At 35.9% G+C, this 20091-nt stretch overlaps 1 protein-coding gene across 3 annotated transcripts in view; it reads right to left on the reverse strand.

Moving 5' to 3' along the window:
* Positions 1-6782: 6782 nt before the first annotated feature.
* LOC144977121 (uncharacterized) overlaps positions 6783-20091 on the reverse strand; it is a 44731-nt gene continuing 31422 nt past the window's right edge. For all 3 annotated transcript variants that reach the window (XM_078921971.1, XM_078921961.1, XM_078921952.1), the window contains exons 15-19: positions 18446-18494; positions 17088-17151; positions 12857-12915; positions 10852-11453; positions 6783-10324 (exon numbers count right to left, since the gene is read on the reverse strand). In XM_078921971.1, coding sequence (XP_078778097.1) covers positions 10219-10324; positions 10852-11453; positions 12857-12915; positions 17088-17151; positions 18446-18494 — 880 coding nt within the window. In that variant the 3' untranslated portion in view covers positions 6783-10218. The remainder of the gene's footprint in view (positions 10325-10851; positions 11454-12856; positions 12916-17087; positions 17152-18445; positions 18495-20091) is intronic.

Genomic DNA, 20091 nt, shown 5'->3' on the forward strand with positions numbered 1-20091 from the left:
GGGGGGAGGGGGGGGGGGAGTAGGAAGTCTTTCCTTCTCGTTTTATTTTTATTTTGGTTTGTGTGTTCTATTTTTGTGAATTTTCACCAGCATATTTCGTGAGCTGAAATTTAAAAGGGTGGGAGGGAAGGGGGCCGGGGGGGGGGGGGGGGGGGGGGGAGCAAAAACTCTGAAAAAAAGAAGGGAAAGGGGGGGGGGGATGTCTATTTGATATAGTGGAGTGATTTTTTTTTTAATTTAATTTATTGGAGAGTGTTGGTTTGGGCGTGGGGGTTCTAATCTAGACCTGACGGAGAGTTAGTAGTTGAGATAGTCAATGTCATTACATAATAATAATATGTGTCTATCAGGGGGGAATTAACAATTATTATTAATGTGCGCAGTGTTCATGTTACAGAAATCGATCCTTCTACTCGGACTTGATAAACATTTTGACATAATATGACATCTCCTTCTTCTTCTCTTCTTCTTCTTCTTCTTCTTCTTTCATTCTTTCTTTCCTATCTTTCATTCTTGCTTTATTTTTCATTTTTACCCTTAGTTTTTTTTTTCTTTCTTATATTTAAGGAATCAACTCGAACTTTTTAACACACCAATCTGACCAATGTCTAATAATTGATACCATGGTACAACGTAAAATCATCGCAACTGACTTTTAATTCGCTTTGACATAAAGAACTTTAAAAAATCAACGCATTACGTCGATCGATGCCCCAGAATAGCAAGGCTGTAATTTTGTTTCGCTGCCAGGTAGACCACTGCTGGGACCGTTGTGACGTCACAAAGGTAGGACTCAGGTGTGAGTAGTATGTGTGTATGTGTGTGTGTGTGTGCGCGTGAGCGTAGTGTTGTTGTATGTTGTGGTGGGGTTAGGGTGGTGGCGGTGGTGGTGGTATGGTAGGAGGGATGGGATAGGGGTGGTAGTTGGTGGACTTGGTATTTAGGTCAGTAGGAAAGGTAGGCTAAGGATAATAATGTGACTGACTGCTGCTGCTGCTGCTGTTTGCTGCCGAAGGTGCTTGCCGCCTGAGTATTGCTTTGTATTGTTCGTGCTTAGAGGATGCCTACCTTCCTCCTTCTTCTCTATTACGTTTGGGTTTTGTTTTGTTTCTTTTTTTCTTTCTTTAAAAACTCATTGTCCGTAACTCACCTGTGTTCATATTATGATCATGTGCAGTAGGTGTATGTGTATGCGTGTTTACGCTTGGGTTTGTGCCCATGAAAAAGACAGAAAGACGGAGAAGAGAACGAGAAAGAGCGAAATTTAAAAAAAAAAAAAATAAAAAAAGAGAGAGAGAGAGAGAGAGAGAGAGAGAGAGAGAGAGAGAGAGAGAGAGAGAGAGAGAGAGAGAGAGGGGGGGGGGGGGGGGGGGGGGGGAATTGCGGGTGTTGAAGTATGATGATTCTAACCTTCTTTTTGTACCGATACAGTTTTTATTCAATTGCTTACAGGTTTATCTCGATATCTTCAGTTACCTGATTATTATTATTATTATTATTATTATTATTATTATTATTATTATTATTATTATTATTATTATTATTATTATTATCATTAATATTATTATTATCATTATTATTATTATTACTATCATCATCATCATCATCATTATTCGCCGAGCGGAAAGGCATATTTGATTTTATCGCGGCCTACGGATTACATGTTTATTTGTATACAATTATTTACAGGCTTATTTTTTGGACTTTATGAAAGGTCAGGCATTGCTGTAGATCTTTTAGAAATAACAATTCCATAGACACCCCTTGCTACAATTTTTATATGTAGCGCTATGGGTTCGTGTCTTGTCTTGTCAAGCAAAGATAAGCGTGATCAATAACAAGATATGTGACAAAGTTGACAACATTCTGCCCCAGCGTTGTGTTATTGGATAAGGCACATTATAAACATTACCACACTCGTGAATGAGTAGCTACTACTCGCTACCTGCATACCAACAGAATGATTTCTTAAAGAGTGGTAGTTACACCAGGCTGTATGACTTTGAAATGGGGATGAATGAGGCTAGTAAAGCGCGTTGTTCTTTGTGAAATATTCCATATGACTGTCCATTTTTATATATTTTACTGTAATCATGGAATAAGAGAAGGAGGAGGAGGAGGAAGAAGAAGAAGAAGAAGAAGAAGAAGAAGAAGAAGAAGAAGAAGAAGAAGAAGAAGAAGAAGAAGAAGAAGAAGAAGAAGAAGAAGAAGTGGGGAATCGGGGCATTGAAAATAACCTAGACAAAACGCTTGCCTCACAGCATCAATCAGCCCGTTAAATATCATCATCATTATTATTATTATCATCATCATCATCGTTGGGAGGACATCTCAATAACGGGCCTCATGGTTCTAGAGTCGAGAGGATTACGCATCAGAGACTAGATACAGCGAGTTATCGATCGCCACACAAGCGACTTACTCAAAAGGACGGGCAATTTCCTATACCGACTAGACACGCTGTCCACCTGATTGACATCCTGTCTACCTACTTTCATCATAATGGTATGTACTGGCCGTGTTATGCGAGCCAATTTGGTTATTTTTATTGTAGATGGCTAAGTTTTTTTGTGGGATTGTCTTGGGTTAAAAAAAAAAAAGATCGTTGGGAGTTAAATTGTTTTGGGTTACCCCACCTCCTTTAATGGTTTGCTTCCCCCCCCCCCCCCCCCCCCCCCCCCCCCCCCCCCCCCCCCCCACCCGAACATTCTGCGAATGTCATATTTTAAACATTTTTCTTTTTAGTTTATAGGGAAGTTGTAGGAGGGGGGAGGGTGACGGTTTGTCCTTACCTTCAATATGATGTTTAAGAAAGAAGAGAGAAAGAAAAAAAGCGAGTAGGGACATTGAAAATTTTCACAGCGACAGAACCGTATAAATCAGCCTCCAATCCATTACATTCATTAGGGTGACGTAGTCAGCAGTCCGAATACAGAAACCACAATCAACTCCGGTCCCATGGGTCTTAAAACGGCTCCGAAGGACTACCGTACAAATCATGTAAGCATCCCCCGTGATCTGTATACAGTACTCATTGGATTGTAGCACGCTCTGCAATGGGGCTCCCATAAGAATCGGATTTCGGCACCCTCGGATTCTAGTACGCTTGTGGCTTCTCGAGAGCGCGCTGGAATCCAGCGATTACTGTAATAATATACGTATTTATTCCTTTCCTTTTTTTTGCTTTCATGCTTGTGTCTCTGGGTAAGGCACTTAACATGTATAACACGTATCTACTTGGATATGAAGACCTCCTTTTTGATCGATTAAGTAAAGTTTAATAGGCCCGAGGTTGTCAAAGTATAATTTGTCACAATATATGATTTTAAAGAGTTTACAGCGATTTGTGACACTTTTACCATCATTGTTTTTGTTTGTTTTTAAGGGTTTTACGGCGCTTGCAACACATTACGGTCATATCAGCGCCAGTAAAAAGGAAGAAAATGGGATAGTAAAAAGTTCTAGAATTACAATTAAAGAAACCAAGAGAAAATAAGACAAAGGGGGAACAGGACAATAGGGTCAAAGTTGAGATTCCAAGACAACTCATGTACTTAGTCTGAGATCACCTATAAGTCTCATCGGACACTGAGCACAAATCACAAGGAGGATCACTCAAATGCTTCATTATACATAAAAATATAGGTATCTCGAGAGGGTGGATTACAAGGAAAATTCATCTCCCAAAAAATATCTATGCTTTGACTTTTTTCCTCTCAGCTAGGACTCGGCAGGGCCAAGACAAAACCAGTAATCTCATTAGACATGAAGACATTGATGTTGAAAACAGATATAGGGGTAGAGGACAAGTTGTACTCCTTGCACAATATGGAGGTCAGGATCCCCACCCAGTTTACCATCATTTCAATACACGTGAAAACAATAGCTATCAAGTTCAAAGAAAAACGCAAGACCAAGGGGACTAGTTCAACAGAGATAAGAATTAGATCCACCAGCAATCTATTCATGTATCTAAAACCTAAAACCACTTAAAAGCGTCAAACCGATACAGCAATGGAATCTCTGACAAAAGGATGACAACTAAAACTAAAATGTTTACAAATAAATGCTGATTGTATCAAAGACCTCATCACAATGATGGAAAAATGATTTACAAGGAAATAATATTCCTCACAACAAAGATAGGTCTAATCAATCTGTCTTGTTTCCCTCTAAGCAAAATACTCCAGGCAGGGCTCTGGTAAAACCAGTCATATTCCAGAACAAGAACACAAAGCCATATGCAAAGGACAAATAATTTGGGGAGGGGGATTACGGAGGTAGAATGCTGTGGACCGATGAAGAATCCATCTGTCCAGGTTGGGAAGGAAGGATCTAAACTTCCAACTGTATCCATTCAATCTTATAAGGTGTTCTAATAACAGCAACACTTAACATTACAACTCCTATAACCATTTTTTAAAATATATGTCATTTTGTTTGTTTTCATGGGTTTTACGGCGCTTGCAACACATTAAGGTCATATCAGCGCCAGTAAAAAGGAAGAAAATGGAATAGTAAACTGTCCTGGAATTACAATTAAAGAAGAAGAACTCCAAGAAAGGTAACAGATGTAGATTCCAAGAACACACTATCAAAGAACTTAGTTTGAGATACCTAAAAGTCTCATCCAGACACAAGCACATGTCACCACTAAGAGGAATACACTCAAATGTTTACAAATCATATATAATATGTACATAAACAGTGCATAACAGAGAGATGATTTACAAGAAAAATAATATCATCTCCCAAAACTAACTATACATTTGACTGTTTCCCTCCCAGCTAGGGTATCCGGCCAGTGCCAGGACAAAACCAAGTAATTTCATCCCAAGACAAAGACAGAAAGCATGTTGGAAAAAAGATAAAGGGGGATAGAAGATATATTAAGTGCCTCTCTGCCCACTATGGGAGGCCAGGAACCCCACCCAGATGTTTTTTTATATAGGCAATGCAAACAATGAGAGAATGTGAGTACAATGCCTTTTTCAAGGACTAAATTGTGCACAGTCCTGTCGGCCGGAAGTCGAATGTCATACAAGCCCACAAAGCCGAACAAGTAATCATTGATCTCTCTTTCGGATAAATGTATGGATATTGAAAAGATAGTAAATAGTATAGGAAAGAGGTTTTATTCAACAAAAAGCTAGTAAAGGAACTTTCACATATTTGGCGTCATAAAACTAAAACCTTTAGAAGATTTACTGACTGCAGCCCATGTTATTTCTCCTATTATTCTATCGCTTTTCAGGGAGGAATAATGAGCAAATATTCAGCTTGCTGATGCTTAGTTTTAAGAAAAAATAAAAGAAAATACAATAAAATCCAATTTATTCACCCACAGGGAAAATTTGATTAATTTTTTACAGGTTTTACGGCGCTTGCATCGCATTTAGGTTAGATCAGCGCCAGTAAAAAGAAAGAAAATGGGATAGTCAAAAAAAATTTAGAATTACAATTAAAGCACCCAAGAAAAAGTAAAACAAAGGGGAATTAGCTCAAATTAAGAACTGATGTCGATTCCAAGACATCAATAACATCACTGTACTTAGGAAAAAAATACCACGTCCTCATTTGACTGTTTCCCTCCCAGCCAAGGACTCCGGCAAAGGCTAGGGCAAAACCCAGTAATCTCATTCCAAGACAAAGAGAGAAAGCAGCTTAGAAAACATACAGGGCGATACAAGACACAGCAAGTGACCTCCTGCCTACCATGAAGACCCCACCCAGACAGTGAAAATTTCTCTTTAGGGATAAGTCCCAAAGGGAGTTTGGATTAACTTCGGCATCAGCAGCAGTGCCGAGCCCATCACTCTAGTGAAAAAGGACGAGGTGGCTTGCTCAAGGTCACGCAGTACATTGGTATCAAACTCAAACCTCCTGGGTATGAAGCAAAGACCATATCGATGTGCTACGTTGGGTCATTTTCTAGGAAGGAACCATAAAAGCAAATAAGCAATGTCAATATGCATCCTCATGTTTTCCACAGAAAGAAAGGTTTGTTTTTGTTTTTCCGGGTTTTACGGCGCTTGCACCACATTTAGGTTAATATTTAGGTTATATCAGCGCCAGTAAAAAGGAAGAAAATGGGATAGTAAAAAGTTATAGAATTACAATTAAAGCACCCAAGAAAAAGTAAGACATAGGGGAACTGGGAACAAATAGGGATCAGATGTAGATTCCAAGAGCATACCACCAATGTACTTAGTTTGAGATCACCTAAAAGTCTCATCCAGACACAAGCACAGGTCCCAACTAAGAGGAATACACTCAAATGTTTACCAATCATATAATATAATATGTAAACTAAACATAATACAATGCATAACATAGAGATGATTTACAAGGAAAAAAAATATCATCTCCCAAAACTATAACTATACATTCGACTGTTTTCCTCCAGCCAAGGAACTCCGGCAAGGATCAGGACAAAACTAAGCAATCTCATTCCAAGACAATGACAAGAAACAATTGGAAAACGGGTACGGGGGGATAGAAGACACAGCATGTACCTCCCTGCCCACTATGGGAGGTAGGAGCCCCACCCAGAAAAAGAAAGGTTTCAAGAGGGACATAAATACAAATTGACTGTATATCCACTTGGCCGGCCGGCCGAGGATAAAAATGGAAATCACCATCACGATTAAAAATCAAAGTTCGGTGTTAAACATGGAATTTAAATAATCTGAACATTTCAAAACCATTTTCCCCCTAAATTGTTTTTTTTTTCAAATAACGAAGTTAAAAATATGAATCAATCAAACAGTAACACACTCCTCTTCAGGTAACATATACCAAGCAATTGGATTTATTATTAATTTATCAAGAATGGGATGAGATAGCTCATTATCAACTCAAAAAAGAATAGTAACAATAATTGATGAAATGATGATGATGATTATGATAATGATGATAAAGAAAAAGAATAATATGAAGACTAACAAGAAAAAATTGGTTCATATACAAATCTATATACAATAATAATGTGAGGTGTGACAAAAGATAATTCTCGTATTGAATGTCAACAATAGACAAAAGATATCAATTTTGTTTGGAACAATTAATGAAACAATGGCACAGAAACTATGTTTGTTTTTGATTTTAAGGGTTTTACACACTACCGACACTTGAAGTTTGAAGGTCAATTCAGTGCCAGTAAAATGGCAGATGAGTGAGGAAAAGTTGTAGATCTGAATTTAAAAGCATCAAAGAAAAAGTCAGACAAAGGGGACTAAACAGAGGATTTCATGACCATTCCATCAATGTGTCTTTTTCGATATAAGATAAAGGGCTCATCAAGGCATGGAAAAGGATCCCGCTACACACTCAAAGGTTCACAAAATATATGACATAACAGAGAGATGATTTACAAGGAAAAAAATATCATCTCTCACAAAAGGGAACTATACATTTGACTACTTCCCTCTCAGCTAAGGATCCCTGCCAGGACCAGGGAAAAACTGAGCAATCTCAATGAGGAACAGAGATGGAAAACAGTTTGTTTTTGTTTTTAAGGGTTTTACGGCGCTTGCAACACATTAAGGTTATATCAGCGCCAGTAAAAAGGAAGAAAATTGGATAGTAAAAAGTTCTAGAATTACAATTAAAGCACCCAAGAAAAAGTAAGACAAAGGGGAACTAGGAACAAATAGGGATCAGATGTAGATTCCAAGAGCATACCACCAATGTACTTAGTTTGAGATCACCTCTAAGTCTCATCCGGACACAAGCACAAAATCCAACAAAGAGGAATACACTCAAATGCTTACATTATACATTAAAAATAACAAATATAATAATACTTAACAAAGAGATGATTTACAAGGAAGAAAATATCATCTCCCAAAACAATAACTATGCATTTGACTGTTTCCCTCCCAGCTAGGAGTCCGGCCAGGGCCAGGACAAAACCAAGTAATCTCATTCCAAGACAAAGACAGAAAGCATATTGGAAAACAGATATAAGGGGATAGAAGACACAGTATGTACCTCCCTGCCCGCTATGGGAGGTCAGGATCATGGAAAACAGATATGAGGGATAGAAGACACAGCAAGTGACCTGTCTGCCCACCATGGAAGGTCAGAAGACCCTATCCAGTTTTGTAAGCTTCCTGGAGGGTCCCAATGGTCAAGTTAGTTAAGAACTTGCCTAACAATAACAAGCTAAGGAACCAGAAAAGACTTGGCAGTGAGTGAGAAATTGAGTCTATTAGATCAGATCTGGTCGAAATTAATTTGTGGTGGACTAGATCTTATTCAAAGAGTAGTGAGAATTCATTGTCCATCTGATGTTACATAAATCTAGATTAAATCCAGCTTAATGGGCCTCACAGCTGGACTGGGATGGCAACTAAAGAATGCAACAGACTAGTACAAGACTGGGAGAATGGCGAGCTATTCAAGTCCTCTTATGAGAGGACACGGGAGAAAATGGATTTCATGGCTCTGAAGGACTACTATTTAAAGAGTTTTTCTCATCTGACTATTTACAAATCATTTTTAAAAAAGGTTGTGGGACTGGTGCTACAGTTACAGCAAGAGTGGCTTTTCTTTCTTTCTTCACATTTAGCATACTGTAACACATAATATCAAAAAACTTTTGTCTTTGCTTCACATTCACATAACGACATTCATGCAATGAATATTCAGCACTGCCTCATAACTCCGTTATAACGTCCTCAAAACATACATAAATCTTTTCATCCTTTCAAATAAATTTCAGAATATAAGAACATTTCAGCGAGTGAACAAAACTGAAATAAATTACTTAAAAATAAAATTTGGTATATAACAATATCAATACCAGACTTTCTTTCCATTTTTATATTCTAGCTGTTCTATCAATTGTCATCATAAGTTGTACAATACTTGTGATACTAACATTTAGATAACAGCACCAGTAGAAAAGAGACAGTGGGATAGACATAAGATTATAGATTGAATTAGCCCGTTAGCATGATCTAACAGGCACCAAGTAAAAAGTAAAACAAAGAGGAGTGGCAAGATCCCAGGAGCAATCTGATCGTGCTTGTATTAGAGAGTTTCAAGGAAAATCTATTTGTTATCTCATCAAGTGATTATACCATGTGTTTTAAATATTGAAAGGTCCATAAGGAATACAGTCAAATTGTAATAATACAGATACCAATTTGTAACAAATGGACACTACAGAGAGGTGTTTTATAAGAATAAAAATGTCATCTCCCACAGTTTATCATCTGACACTTTCTTTCGGAGCAAAGGATTCCAAGTCAGGCCAGAAGAAGAAAAAAAAGCAAAACAAACAACAACAAAAAACTCAGAGCCACATCATCTACACTGGAAAAGAAAATGTAATAAAGGACCCTGAGCCACACTAATGGTATATAGTCCACTCCGGATAATCGGAACTCGGTAAATCACAATATTTCCCAAGAAACGGAATTAATTCTATATAAAAGTCACTGGATAATTGCAAACATTTTTGGTTAATTAATCCCAACATTTTTGCTGATCCCAAGGTGTTGCAATTATTTGGAGTGGCTGAATATAATACGATATTTAAATTATTGCATTAGTACATAGAGCCTATGCAGTCAGAGCTCACCAATTTGATGATTTTTAAAAAATGGACAAACAACATTAATTGCTGTCCAAAAAGCAAAACCTTATTTAAACTACTAAAACTAAAATTTTCTAAATGGACAATACCAGCTAGTCCCCGTTCACATTCAATGTTTTTTTGTTTTTGAGTTGCAAGATGAAATATTTTAGAGTTGTTGTTGGACCAAACCTTCAAATGTAAGTGGCCATCAAACGGTTTACTTTGCAATGACATTACATATTTGGCATAATTACCAATATAGCCTTATTTGCCACAAAACAATTATTGCTGATCCAAGCAACAGGATAAAATGATGATTAAAGGGAGGAAACCCTTGATTTGAAAGTGAAGGAAAAAATAATCCATTTTCAAAAGTCATTGATTTGAAATCGAGCTATACTGCTTTCTCTTAATGCTATAAAAAATTTTTTAAAAAACAAAAACAAAAAAAAACAACACACATTTGGAATAGTCTTTTTGTCAAGCAGGTAGCTCAGGATTCAATTTGTCTAATTCTCCTCATTGAGACGATGCTGTAATTCGTTAACCTCAACAGAGATCACGACATTCTATACAATTGGCAATGACAATCCCCGTCTTTCACAACCGAGAGGCATGATCCATTCTTGATTTCAGTTCCTGGGATAGTATCTTCCCCTGGACATTAGAGGGGGAGGTGGAGAATCTGGTCGATGAAGCAAGGCCCGTCTTCGATTTTGAGATGAAGGTGGCTCAGCTCTGGAGATAAATAAATATACAATTTTTAAAAATTTGATCAATATTTCATATTGATCTTACACACACACATATACATCACCAAAAAAAAAAAAAAAAATGTTTAAGATTTTAAAATACATGCATATATTGGCGAGTAAAAAATGAGTGAAATTTAAAAATCACAATGAAACCTGGATGTACCATCAATTTTGAGACCTTGACAAACACAATGGTATAACCCTTGATAGTACAACGGATAGATTTTCCTTGAAACTAATAGTTTGACCTCATCACTGTCATTGTTGGTAATAAGCATTAATTAACCATTTATGTGATAAACAACGTACTGCAGAATAACAACAAATATCTGTTTAGTTGATATCATTATTTAAAAGTGAGTCAGATCCTTCAAGCACTCATAGCTTGTATCTAAAAACATCTGTTTACATAGAGGATTAATTATTATAATCAGGAAGAGAAACAAAAAAAAAACAAAAAAAAATAACAGGACAAGAAAGGGGGATGAGACGGAGATAAGTTAAGCATACCGTGACTGCCAACGAGATCCACTACTTCTGTAGCCTCTGTCATCTCTGTCCCTGTCTTGCCTCCATCCACTCTGTCTATTATCTCTACCATAATTGCTACTACCACCACCACTACTATATCGTCTACTGCTACTGCTACTACTGTCACCATCATCCCAAGGTCTACCATCAATGTCCTCCATTTCTTCCCTGCGACTGCCACTGCTTTCTTTCCGACTGCTATCCCACTCATCTTGATCTCGTTTTCTTCCCCCATCACTCAGTCTATCTAATCTCTTCTTATCCTCATCCTTGCGTTTAGTCCTGTCCCTGTCTACCCTATCTCCAGCTGAGTCAGTTCGCCTTTTGTTACTTTGATGGTCACTGTTGTCTGAATCAGAACTCTTTCTCTTTCTTTTTGATTGTGATGAGGGACTACTGCTTCTACTCCGAGACCTAGATAGAGAACTGTCTCTGGAGCTACTATTACTACTGGAGCTATCATGTCTTTTTCGTCTCTTTGATCTCCTTTCAATTTCTTCTTCTTCTCTTTCCCTGTGACGTCTTTCCCTCTCTCTACGTCGCATTTCAATAGCAAGATTTCTTATCTCCTCCTCACGGTCCTGAAAATAAATAGAAAATGAGAAACAAAGTCAGAAGATCCTTTGTAGATAGATATGTGCAGCATCACTTGTAAAATACATGTGCAATGGTGTGCATGACAATCGGCTGGCAACATGTAGGTTAACGGTTCAAATCACACTGGCCTAATTAAACCAAGTCCTGGGAAAAGGCTCTTTACCGACATTATCTCAGCATTCTCAAAGTAAAACGAGCATTTCACAGGTAGCCGTGTTGTCGTTATATGAAAGAAATTATAATAGAGTCATTCAGGTTGAAATCTCATCCTACTTATTCAGTTATTCTGTTGGCTTGGAATCCCTTGTACAGGACATTTTGAGACCCATGTCCTTAATATTTTTATGTTTTTAGGGTTTTACGGCGTTTGTGACACTATTAGGTCATTTCTGCGCCAGCAAAAAGGAAGAAAATGAGATAGTCAAAAAAGTAGATTTACTATTAAAAGCACACAAGAAAAAGTACGACAAAGGGGAATAGTTCAAATAGGAAACAGATGTAGATTCCAAGACCACACTATCAAAGTAGCTACTTAGTTTAAGATCACCTAAAAGTCTCATCCAGACACAAGTATAGGTCCTCACAAAGAGGAATACATTCAAATCGTGATATTCAAAACCTAAAAATATTACAGTACATAACAGAAAGATAAATTACAAGGAAAAAAAAATATCATCTCCCAGAACTAAAACTATACATTTTAATTTCCTCCTAAACCAAGGAATCCGGCAAGGGTCAAGATACACCAAGTGATCCCATTCCAAGACAAAGACGGAAAGCAACTCAGAAAACAGATATAGGGGGATAGAAGACACAGCAAGTGACTTCCTGCCCACCACGGAAGGTCAACAGACCCCACCCAGTGACCTTAAGATGAAATTAAGTTCGAGAAGAAACAATCTGCCTACATCTGATTCACCCTGGAAAAGATGAAATTGAGGTGGTGGGTTATGTTTGATGTTTCAAATAAGTAGCATGGGTGATTCTCCTCTATCTTTGATAAATTCTTTTCACTGGATCGTATTTTCATATATTATACAGCAACAGTTTAGTTAAGTAAACTGGTGTTATATTTCCATATGAATCAAGACATTAGATGACACGATCTCCAGTACTGAAAATTGTATTCAGCTCAGCTGTTCAGATTTCCTTTCCTTTCTTCATTCCAGAACAGGTAAGTCATTACTACATATAGATCTTATGAATGCTTATTATGATTTTTTAATAATATATCATTTTTTTTTTTTATCAGGAGACTTCTCTCATTTTTTTAACGTCAACTAATCAATCCAACAACCTAGCTCCTTTTTTATCTTTAAACATTTTCCGCTGTCAATCTTGACTAGTACAAGGACACAGAACACAACGAAAAAACTTTCAACATTACCAATCTCTCTTGCTCTTGCTTTGTTATTCGACTAATTTCTGCTTTTTTGTCAGCTTTATCTGTGGAAGACATTATAAACATTAAAATTAAATATATGACAAATTTCTTTGAATCAAAAAATTAATAAAGTCATCCCTTTATGTTTCTGTTATAATTACATTAAACAGCTAAGTTTGGGACCTTGGCAATCATTGTGATACAGCAAGTAGCTGTACAGTGCAAACTCCGTGAATGGAACAGCACCTTTCCGCATATATAATTCAAATTAAGCAGCATTCCAATTAACAGAAAGTCACGTGATTTGAAAGGGAAATAACTCAGCTTTCTTTAGATACCAAACAAAGAAGGGAATGGCCGTCATGAGAGACTGAGCGGGCGGTTTGAAACCTTCCTATGCAGAAAATAACATCCTGGAGCTAAAATATCCGAATTTGTTTGATATCAAAAGAAACTTCGTCCTTTCCACTCCACTCTACAATGATATAAGAATCATCTACATTTGTACTCGAACGCCCAACGGAACGGGCGTGGAAAGAGACCGTGAACATTGCCATGGCACGCTACGGAGAAATGGCGGCTGTTACCGCTGACGACGCGACCCTAACGAAACTTCGACAATGTGCTCCCATAATGGATTGTCAGTGTTGTTGTCATTTGACAAACTAAAGCTGATACTAGGTATGTTATTTATATCGATTTTCATACGTTCCTATTCATATGCATCTTTAAAGATATTATTAATAAAGCCACAATGCCACAATAATAGCGTTAAATTATTGATGGTAGCACAGGGAGGAGGTCGTTGGAGAACAGCCCTGTATCCTCTGTTGCTAGGAACTGATACAGTTGTTTACACTCCACTGTAGTCTACTTCATGTGTCTACAATGTGTCTCCTCACTATCCTTTTCTACTTTTTTCTTATTCTTACCATCAATCATAATCTCGGTAACTTGACGTTACTAAAGGCTTCGCTTAATTTACGGTCATTTTTTTCGGCAAATACAGTAAAATTCTAGAACTATAACTAAAACTGCTGAACATGAAAAAAACGATGTTTTAGTCTTAGACTTTGCTAGAATTGTTCTCATGCTATGCTATCACAATCTGAGTCACAATATTATGAATATAACAGCTGAAAAATAGTAATAACTTCGATAACACAAGTTCAATATCATTCATAGACTTGTTTTTATATTGTATCAAGATGATCATCATTATAATATGTCGTCCATGTTATTGCTCTTCGCCACTAAAGGGAAAAATTAAATTCCCACACTCAAGTGGTTGCCAAAGGCTTCACTTAATTTACGGTCATTTTTTTCGGCAAATACAGTAAAATTCTAGAACTATAACTAAAACTGATGAAAATGAAAAAAAAACGATGTCTTAGTCTTAGACTTTGTTAGAATTGTTCTCATGCTATGCGATCACAATCTGAGTCACAATATTATGAATATAACAGCTGAAAAATAGTAATAGCTTCGATAACACAAGTTCAATATCAATATGTCAAGTCCATGTTATTGCTCTTCGCCACTAAAGGGAAAAATTAAATTCCCACACTCAAGTGGTTGCTAATTCACACTCACATTTCAATCAATCAAGATTGCAACAGTTGTGAGAATCACTCATTTGTAACTGTTAGAGTATGGGATGCCAGCCAATATTGAATTCTATAATCATGTTCAGTGACCATTTTAAAAAAAATATTTCAGGGATGAAACATATTTTCTTCTGAAAGAAAATTTCTTGACGCCCCATAGGAGAGATCGGCCTAAGAAGTCAAAGACTTTACCATCATCTCTACTTCTGACTCACAGATGCAGTTGCATCTTCTAAAATCGGAGGATGAGCAGTGTACATTTGCTGATGTGAGTAAATCAATTCTAGATTCTACAAATTTGTGAAATGCAATGTTTTAGAAATTTTCAGGATTGAGTGCATGTGTGCTCATAATTTATGGAGAGGTAGGAAATCAATTCAGGACCAAGCTGTATTCCATGCCCACAGTAACATTTTGCTGGCGAAAAACCTGATTACATGACCCGCAATGGGGACAGATTTTCTTTTTTCGGCCATCATTAAAAATTAGATTATATGGTACGGTACAGATAAATCAGCTTTTTGAAATCAGGCTTGCAGGTTTTTTGGGGGGTTTTTTGCTAAAGAATTGGGAGAAAAAATTTGGCTGGAAAAATTGATTATTTATTTTAAGGGTAATACCATTTGATGAAGAGAAGGTTTTGAGTGAAATATTTTCATAATGGTCTTTATGCAAATAATTTTCATGGCTTTTTTGTTTTTGGCAGAGGACATGCCCGAATTGGCCATTGTAATCGACCGTTATTGATTTTGAAGTTGTTTATTTCTATTATATATATTCAACCATATATTTTTGTACTTTTCAGCTTCATGAGTGGCTGTGCAAACTTGATAACTTGATCCAACTTTGGCACACGTGACTAAGAGCCGTATCAGCCATCATGTGACATCTGTTGTCAAGAATTGTCTGCAGATTACAGAGGATGCTGCTGATGCTTTCTTGAATCAAGAGTTTGATTTTCATGTTTTATGTACTCCACTTTCCTCTGTAGGTTTAAACAGGAAGAGTTAGATGACCTATTCAGGAATTCGACTGTCGAATCACTGAAGACACCACGAAAGTACAGGAAAGTGTTTTCAATATAATAAGCGAACTATATCAATCATTACTTAACATTATTGGGATGGAGCGGGACCATAATGACAATAGGTTAGAGGGTGATGAAGTTTAGATCCTAGGTGGTTTTTAAAAATTTTTTAATTGCCTTTTAAAAGTTTTATTTAGTTAAGAGTTGTCAGGACGTTCTGTCGCTTAGATGAAACACAAAGATTGTAGTTCATGTTTTGCCATTTTACTGGGGAGGTTGTCTAATTTTATTCATTTGGATATAAAGTTGACTTCTACCTTCGATTCTTTTCATTTTATACGAACATTTACTTTTTGTATCTGAAATTTGCACCATGATCTGTTGCAATGTAAATGGTTATATTGTATTTTTTTTTTTTAATTCAAAGGCAGGACGTAATATCATGTATCATGTTTATATACCTTAGTTCCTTTCTGTCTTATGATATATATTTTTTTTTTCGTTTGGGACTTTTAATTTTGATGTTTGCCCTGAAGGCAATTTTGTGTCAAAAGAATGACTGTTTTGTGGACAGTTTTCACCTATGAAAAAGTTTATTCACTGTGTGCATTCTTCTGCTCTGTGTGAAATAATTGTTGTTTCTGTGGGATGAAATTTGACATTAATTTTTCCATTTTGAACAAAACAATTTATTCTATCGAGGTCGATCGGCCAGATTATCAAATTATTTATACTGCAAAAGTCACGTTACACTACCTTTTGGCAATATTATCTTAAATTTGACTTCAGTATTACATTCAGCATGGCAAAACACATTAAGATGAGAAGTTTCATGTTGATATCTTTGTTAATAATGAAGTTATGGTAATATATGTGATTTCGTCATTATTTTCTGCCAAATAGCAAATTTGGCTTCGCAGCCGCGTTTGCGCCCTTATAAATTTTTTTTTGATGCCCTACATCATCAAAATAATTGAGCTGTTGACTGCATTGAGGATAACAAGTCATGAAGTTTTCCCAGTTATAAATCAATCAATTTTGATTTTATTGTCATCCAAATATGCCATTCGACAACTTTTCGCAGAATATTACCTTCGAAAATATTGGTTTTCTCTCGTTTTTCGATTCCCGTAAAAAAATTTATTGACTTTCCTTACTTCTGCAAATTTGTTAATGTAAAGACTGCTATGCCAGTGTTGTGATAAAGGGTAGAGATTTATGTTCATGTATAAATTAAATTTGTTGTGTCATGTTGAAGTGGATGAAAACGGCAGTTGTCGAAGACTGCGGAAATAATAAAATTTCAAAACTTTATATCTTTGTTCAGTATTGTTCGATTTTGATGAAATAAGTTGCTACCTTCTTGTTTTTGCAAGCACTTTTTGGTTAAGTAACCAAATATTGCTTCCAGAAATAAAAAAAATTTCACTTGTGGTACCTACTATTAGCACAACCTATCAAGATTACATCTTTAGTGGTGGTTATATATTTATAAATAGTAAAACAGACCATACTTTTATTTGTTTGGCTGAAATTATATTTTCCATTCTTCCATATAAGAAGTGAGTGTGTTAACAACCATGCTAACAACTTTACTTACATTGCTTATTGAGCTGTGCTTGCATACGCCTTTTAAGCCTTTCTTGGGGTGTCTCTTTTGCACTCTGTGGATGATATCAGAAGATGGTTACAAAGTCTTATATTTAGGCAAAGTACTTTTCTAATGAAATATCAAATTTGTCTTGATTTTTCTTTAGATAGACATGGAATTCAAAAGTAATCTAATTCTTTTAATTGTAATGCCTTACACATTTATAATACTACATTTCACAACGGAATAGGCAAGTGGTACTCATGCAAAATCAAAGTGTTTATTTATCAATTTTTTATAAGAGTCCTAAAAGAATAGCAAGACAGCTTCCAAGGTTTACTTTTCTTACTACATCTTTTGAATTTATTTCTAGACCTGTTGGGTTTTAATTGTAGCTTCAATTTAAAAAACAAAAACAAAAGATAACATTGGCAGAAATGAACAGACAAATATGTCCTGGTCATTTGAGTTGGAAATGAAAGAAAATCCTCGAGTTAGTCGATGCTAAATGAAATACAGCCAAAATCATAAGATTTTGATTCAAAAAGATTCTTTTCTCCATCCTCTGTCCCTGAACCCCATATCTAAAAAAAAATAAAAAATTTCCTGAATTCTGTAATTCTGACACTGTTTAATCCATGGCAATGTATAATACAGGACGTCTTTTGCCAAAATACAAATAAAAGCCTGAAAATTTCTCATAAAGAGCATAAATGAAAATATTATGTGCAAAGCTTCTCTTCATCAAATGGAATCGTCCTTTATTCATAGAAAAAGATATACACTTGCATCTAGCTTCACCATAATTATTGCCTTTAAACGACCAATGCTTTCATCTTTTAAAAGAATGAACTCCCCAGTACTGAACTAGGTCAGCCGGATTTTAAAAAAAACATTAGCAGGAAAAGCACATCCCTGATAAAACAATACGTACACCTATAATAATACTCCCCCCCCCCCCCCCCCCCCCCCTTTCTCAAGGGGCTATAGATAGGTACTTAACATGTGAAACTATAACAAACATGAATTTGTTGTACTTCTCAAAGGACCTAATCAAAAGTTCATTCTAAAAGGTGGGTCTTTGAATTCTTGACAAACTTTACAGAGGAATAGTGTTTGAGGCATGATGTTCTGGAATACAGGGCCAAAAAGTGAAACTATTTTTCTTCTACCTTCAGACTTTTAAGACTTTCAGCTTACTAAAAAGACTTGTGGATCGTATCTGTCTAGCTATAAAATCTTGGAGATGTCTCTGCTGTTGCTGTCTTATACAATCCATAACCTCCCCCACCCCTTCAAAAAAATAATAAAATAAACAAATTTTAAAAAAACAATGTCACGAATAGTGAAAAAATGATCTTACTGACTTGAGAATAACTTTTGCTGTTAAATTTACCACCAGTTTTCATATTGATCCTGAAAATCAAAAAGAAAGAAAAAATGTTATAACTCGAAGAATAAATACTTTTTAATCAAACATAAACTTCAAAAAGCCTTATATAATTTTTTGGGCGAAAAAACTGAAACTTATATAATTAATAAAAATAATTTCATTTTTAAAAAACCCATTTGACCACTGTATTAATTCATCTTTATTTCTGTGTAAATCTGCATTTGCAACAAAATAAAATTATCCAATAAATGTTTATACAACTGATAAGAGCTGACCTATTACATACAAGCTTGTTCATTGGTCAGTTGGCTGGTTAGACAGATGTAGTCAACGCATACATATTTCAACAATATTGTCATCATATATATATATATAAAATTTTTAAAATATCGGTAATTCCAGATACATCTGCTGATTAGATTAAAAATTTACACTATGAGTTTTTTCCAACATGGAACCAAATACTTTTGCTGTTTGTTTTTAAGGTTTTTACGGCACTTGCAATACTTTTTGGTCATTTCAGAGTCATTAAAAAGGAAGAAAATGGGAAAGTAAAAAAATTAATCTAGATTTATAATTAAAAGGACAGAAGAAAAAGTAAGATAAAGGGGACTGGGTCAAATGGGGAACAAAAGTAGATTCCAAGAGCAAATTATCAATGCACATAGTTTGAGATCAACTAAAATTCCCTTCCAGACATAAGCATAGTATCCCACTAAGAGAAATACACTTAAATGCTTACACAATCAAGACAAAGACAGAAAGGAACCTGAATAAAGAAACTAGATTTCAGGGGACAGAAGACACAGCAAAAATCATCCCCACCCCCACTCCTAACCAACGTGGGAGGTCAAAATACCCCAAAATACCTCTGCGATATCAATCATAATTCAATTGTAAACTTACATCTCAGAAAATATATAACAAGTAGATTGAACATCTCATGTTTTAGGGAACACATCAATAAATAAACAAACATATTAATAAATAAATAAATAAATAAATGAATGAATAAATAAATAAATAAATAAATATAATTGAACAAATCAATCAATCAATCAATTACTTTAAGAATATAGAAAATAAATAAATACATAAAAATGTCTGTCTTCTTCTTCTTCTAGGTTCCATGCCTGGTCCAGGCTTCGGATACTGCATGAATTATCTCTCTCCATTCCTCCCTGTCTCTTGCTTTTTCAAACAGCTCTTGGATTGTTAGGTTGGTGAAGCCCTTCAGTTGGTCTATGAGTGTTTTTCTTTGTCTCCCCCGGGCGCGTTTACCAGGTATTTTTCCACAACTTGCCAGGTATTCATTCTTATCTTTCCTTACTATGTGTCCGAAAAAGGATAGTTGTCGATCCACTATTAAGGGCATTAGTTTCCTTTGTTGGTATGTTTGTTTTAGCACTTCTTCGTTCGTTTTGTGTGCAGTATACGATATTCTCTGCATCCTTCTCAAGCACCACATTTCAAAAGCTTCAATGTTCTTTTGTGTTTCTGCATTTGTAGTCCAGCTTTCGCATCCGTATAACAAGATTGGCCACACGTAGCACTTCAAGACTCGGAATCTAATCCCGAACGACATCTGTTTTGTTTTTCAAAATGTTTCCCAGGTCCATG

This window comes from Berghia stephanieae, chromosome 1, assembly GCF_034508935.2.
Source record: "Berghia stephanieae isolate SIO BIC M18660-M18661 chromosome 1, UCSD_Bste_1.3, whole genome shotgun sequence".
NCBI lineage: Eukaryota > Metazoa > Mollusca > Gastropoda > Nudibranchia > Aeolidiidae > Berghia > Berghia stephanieae.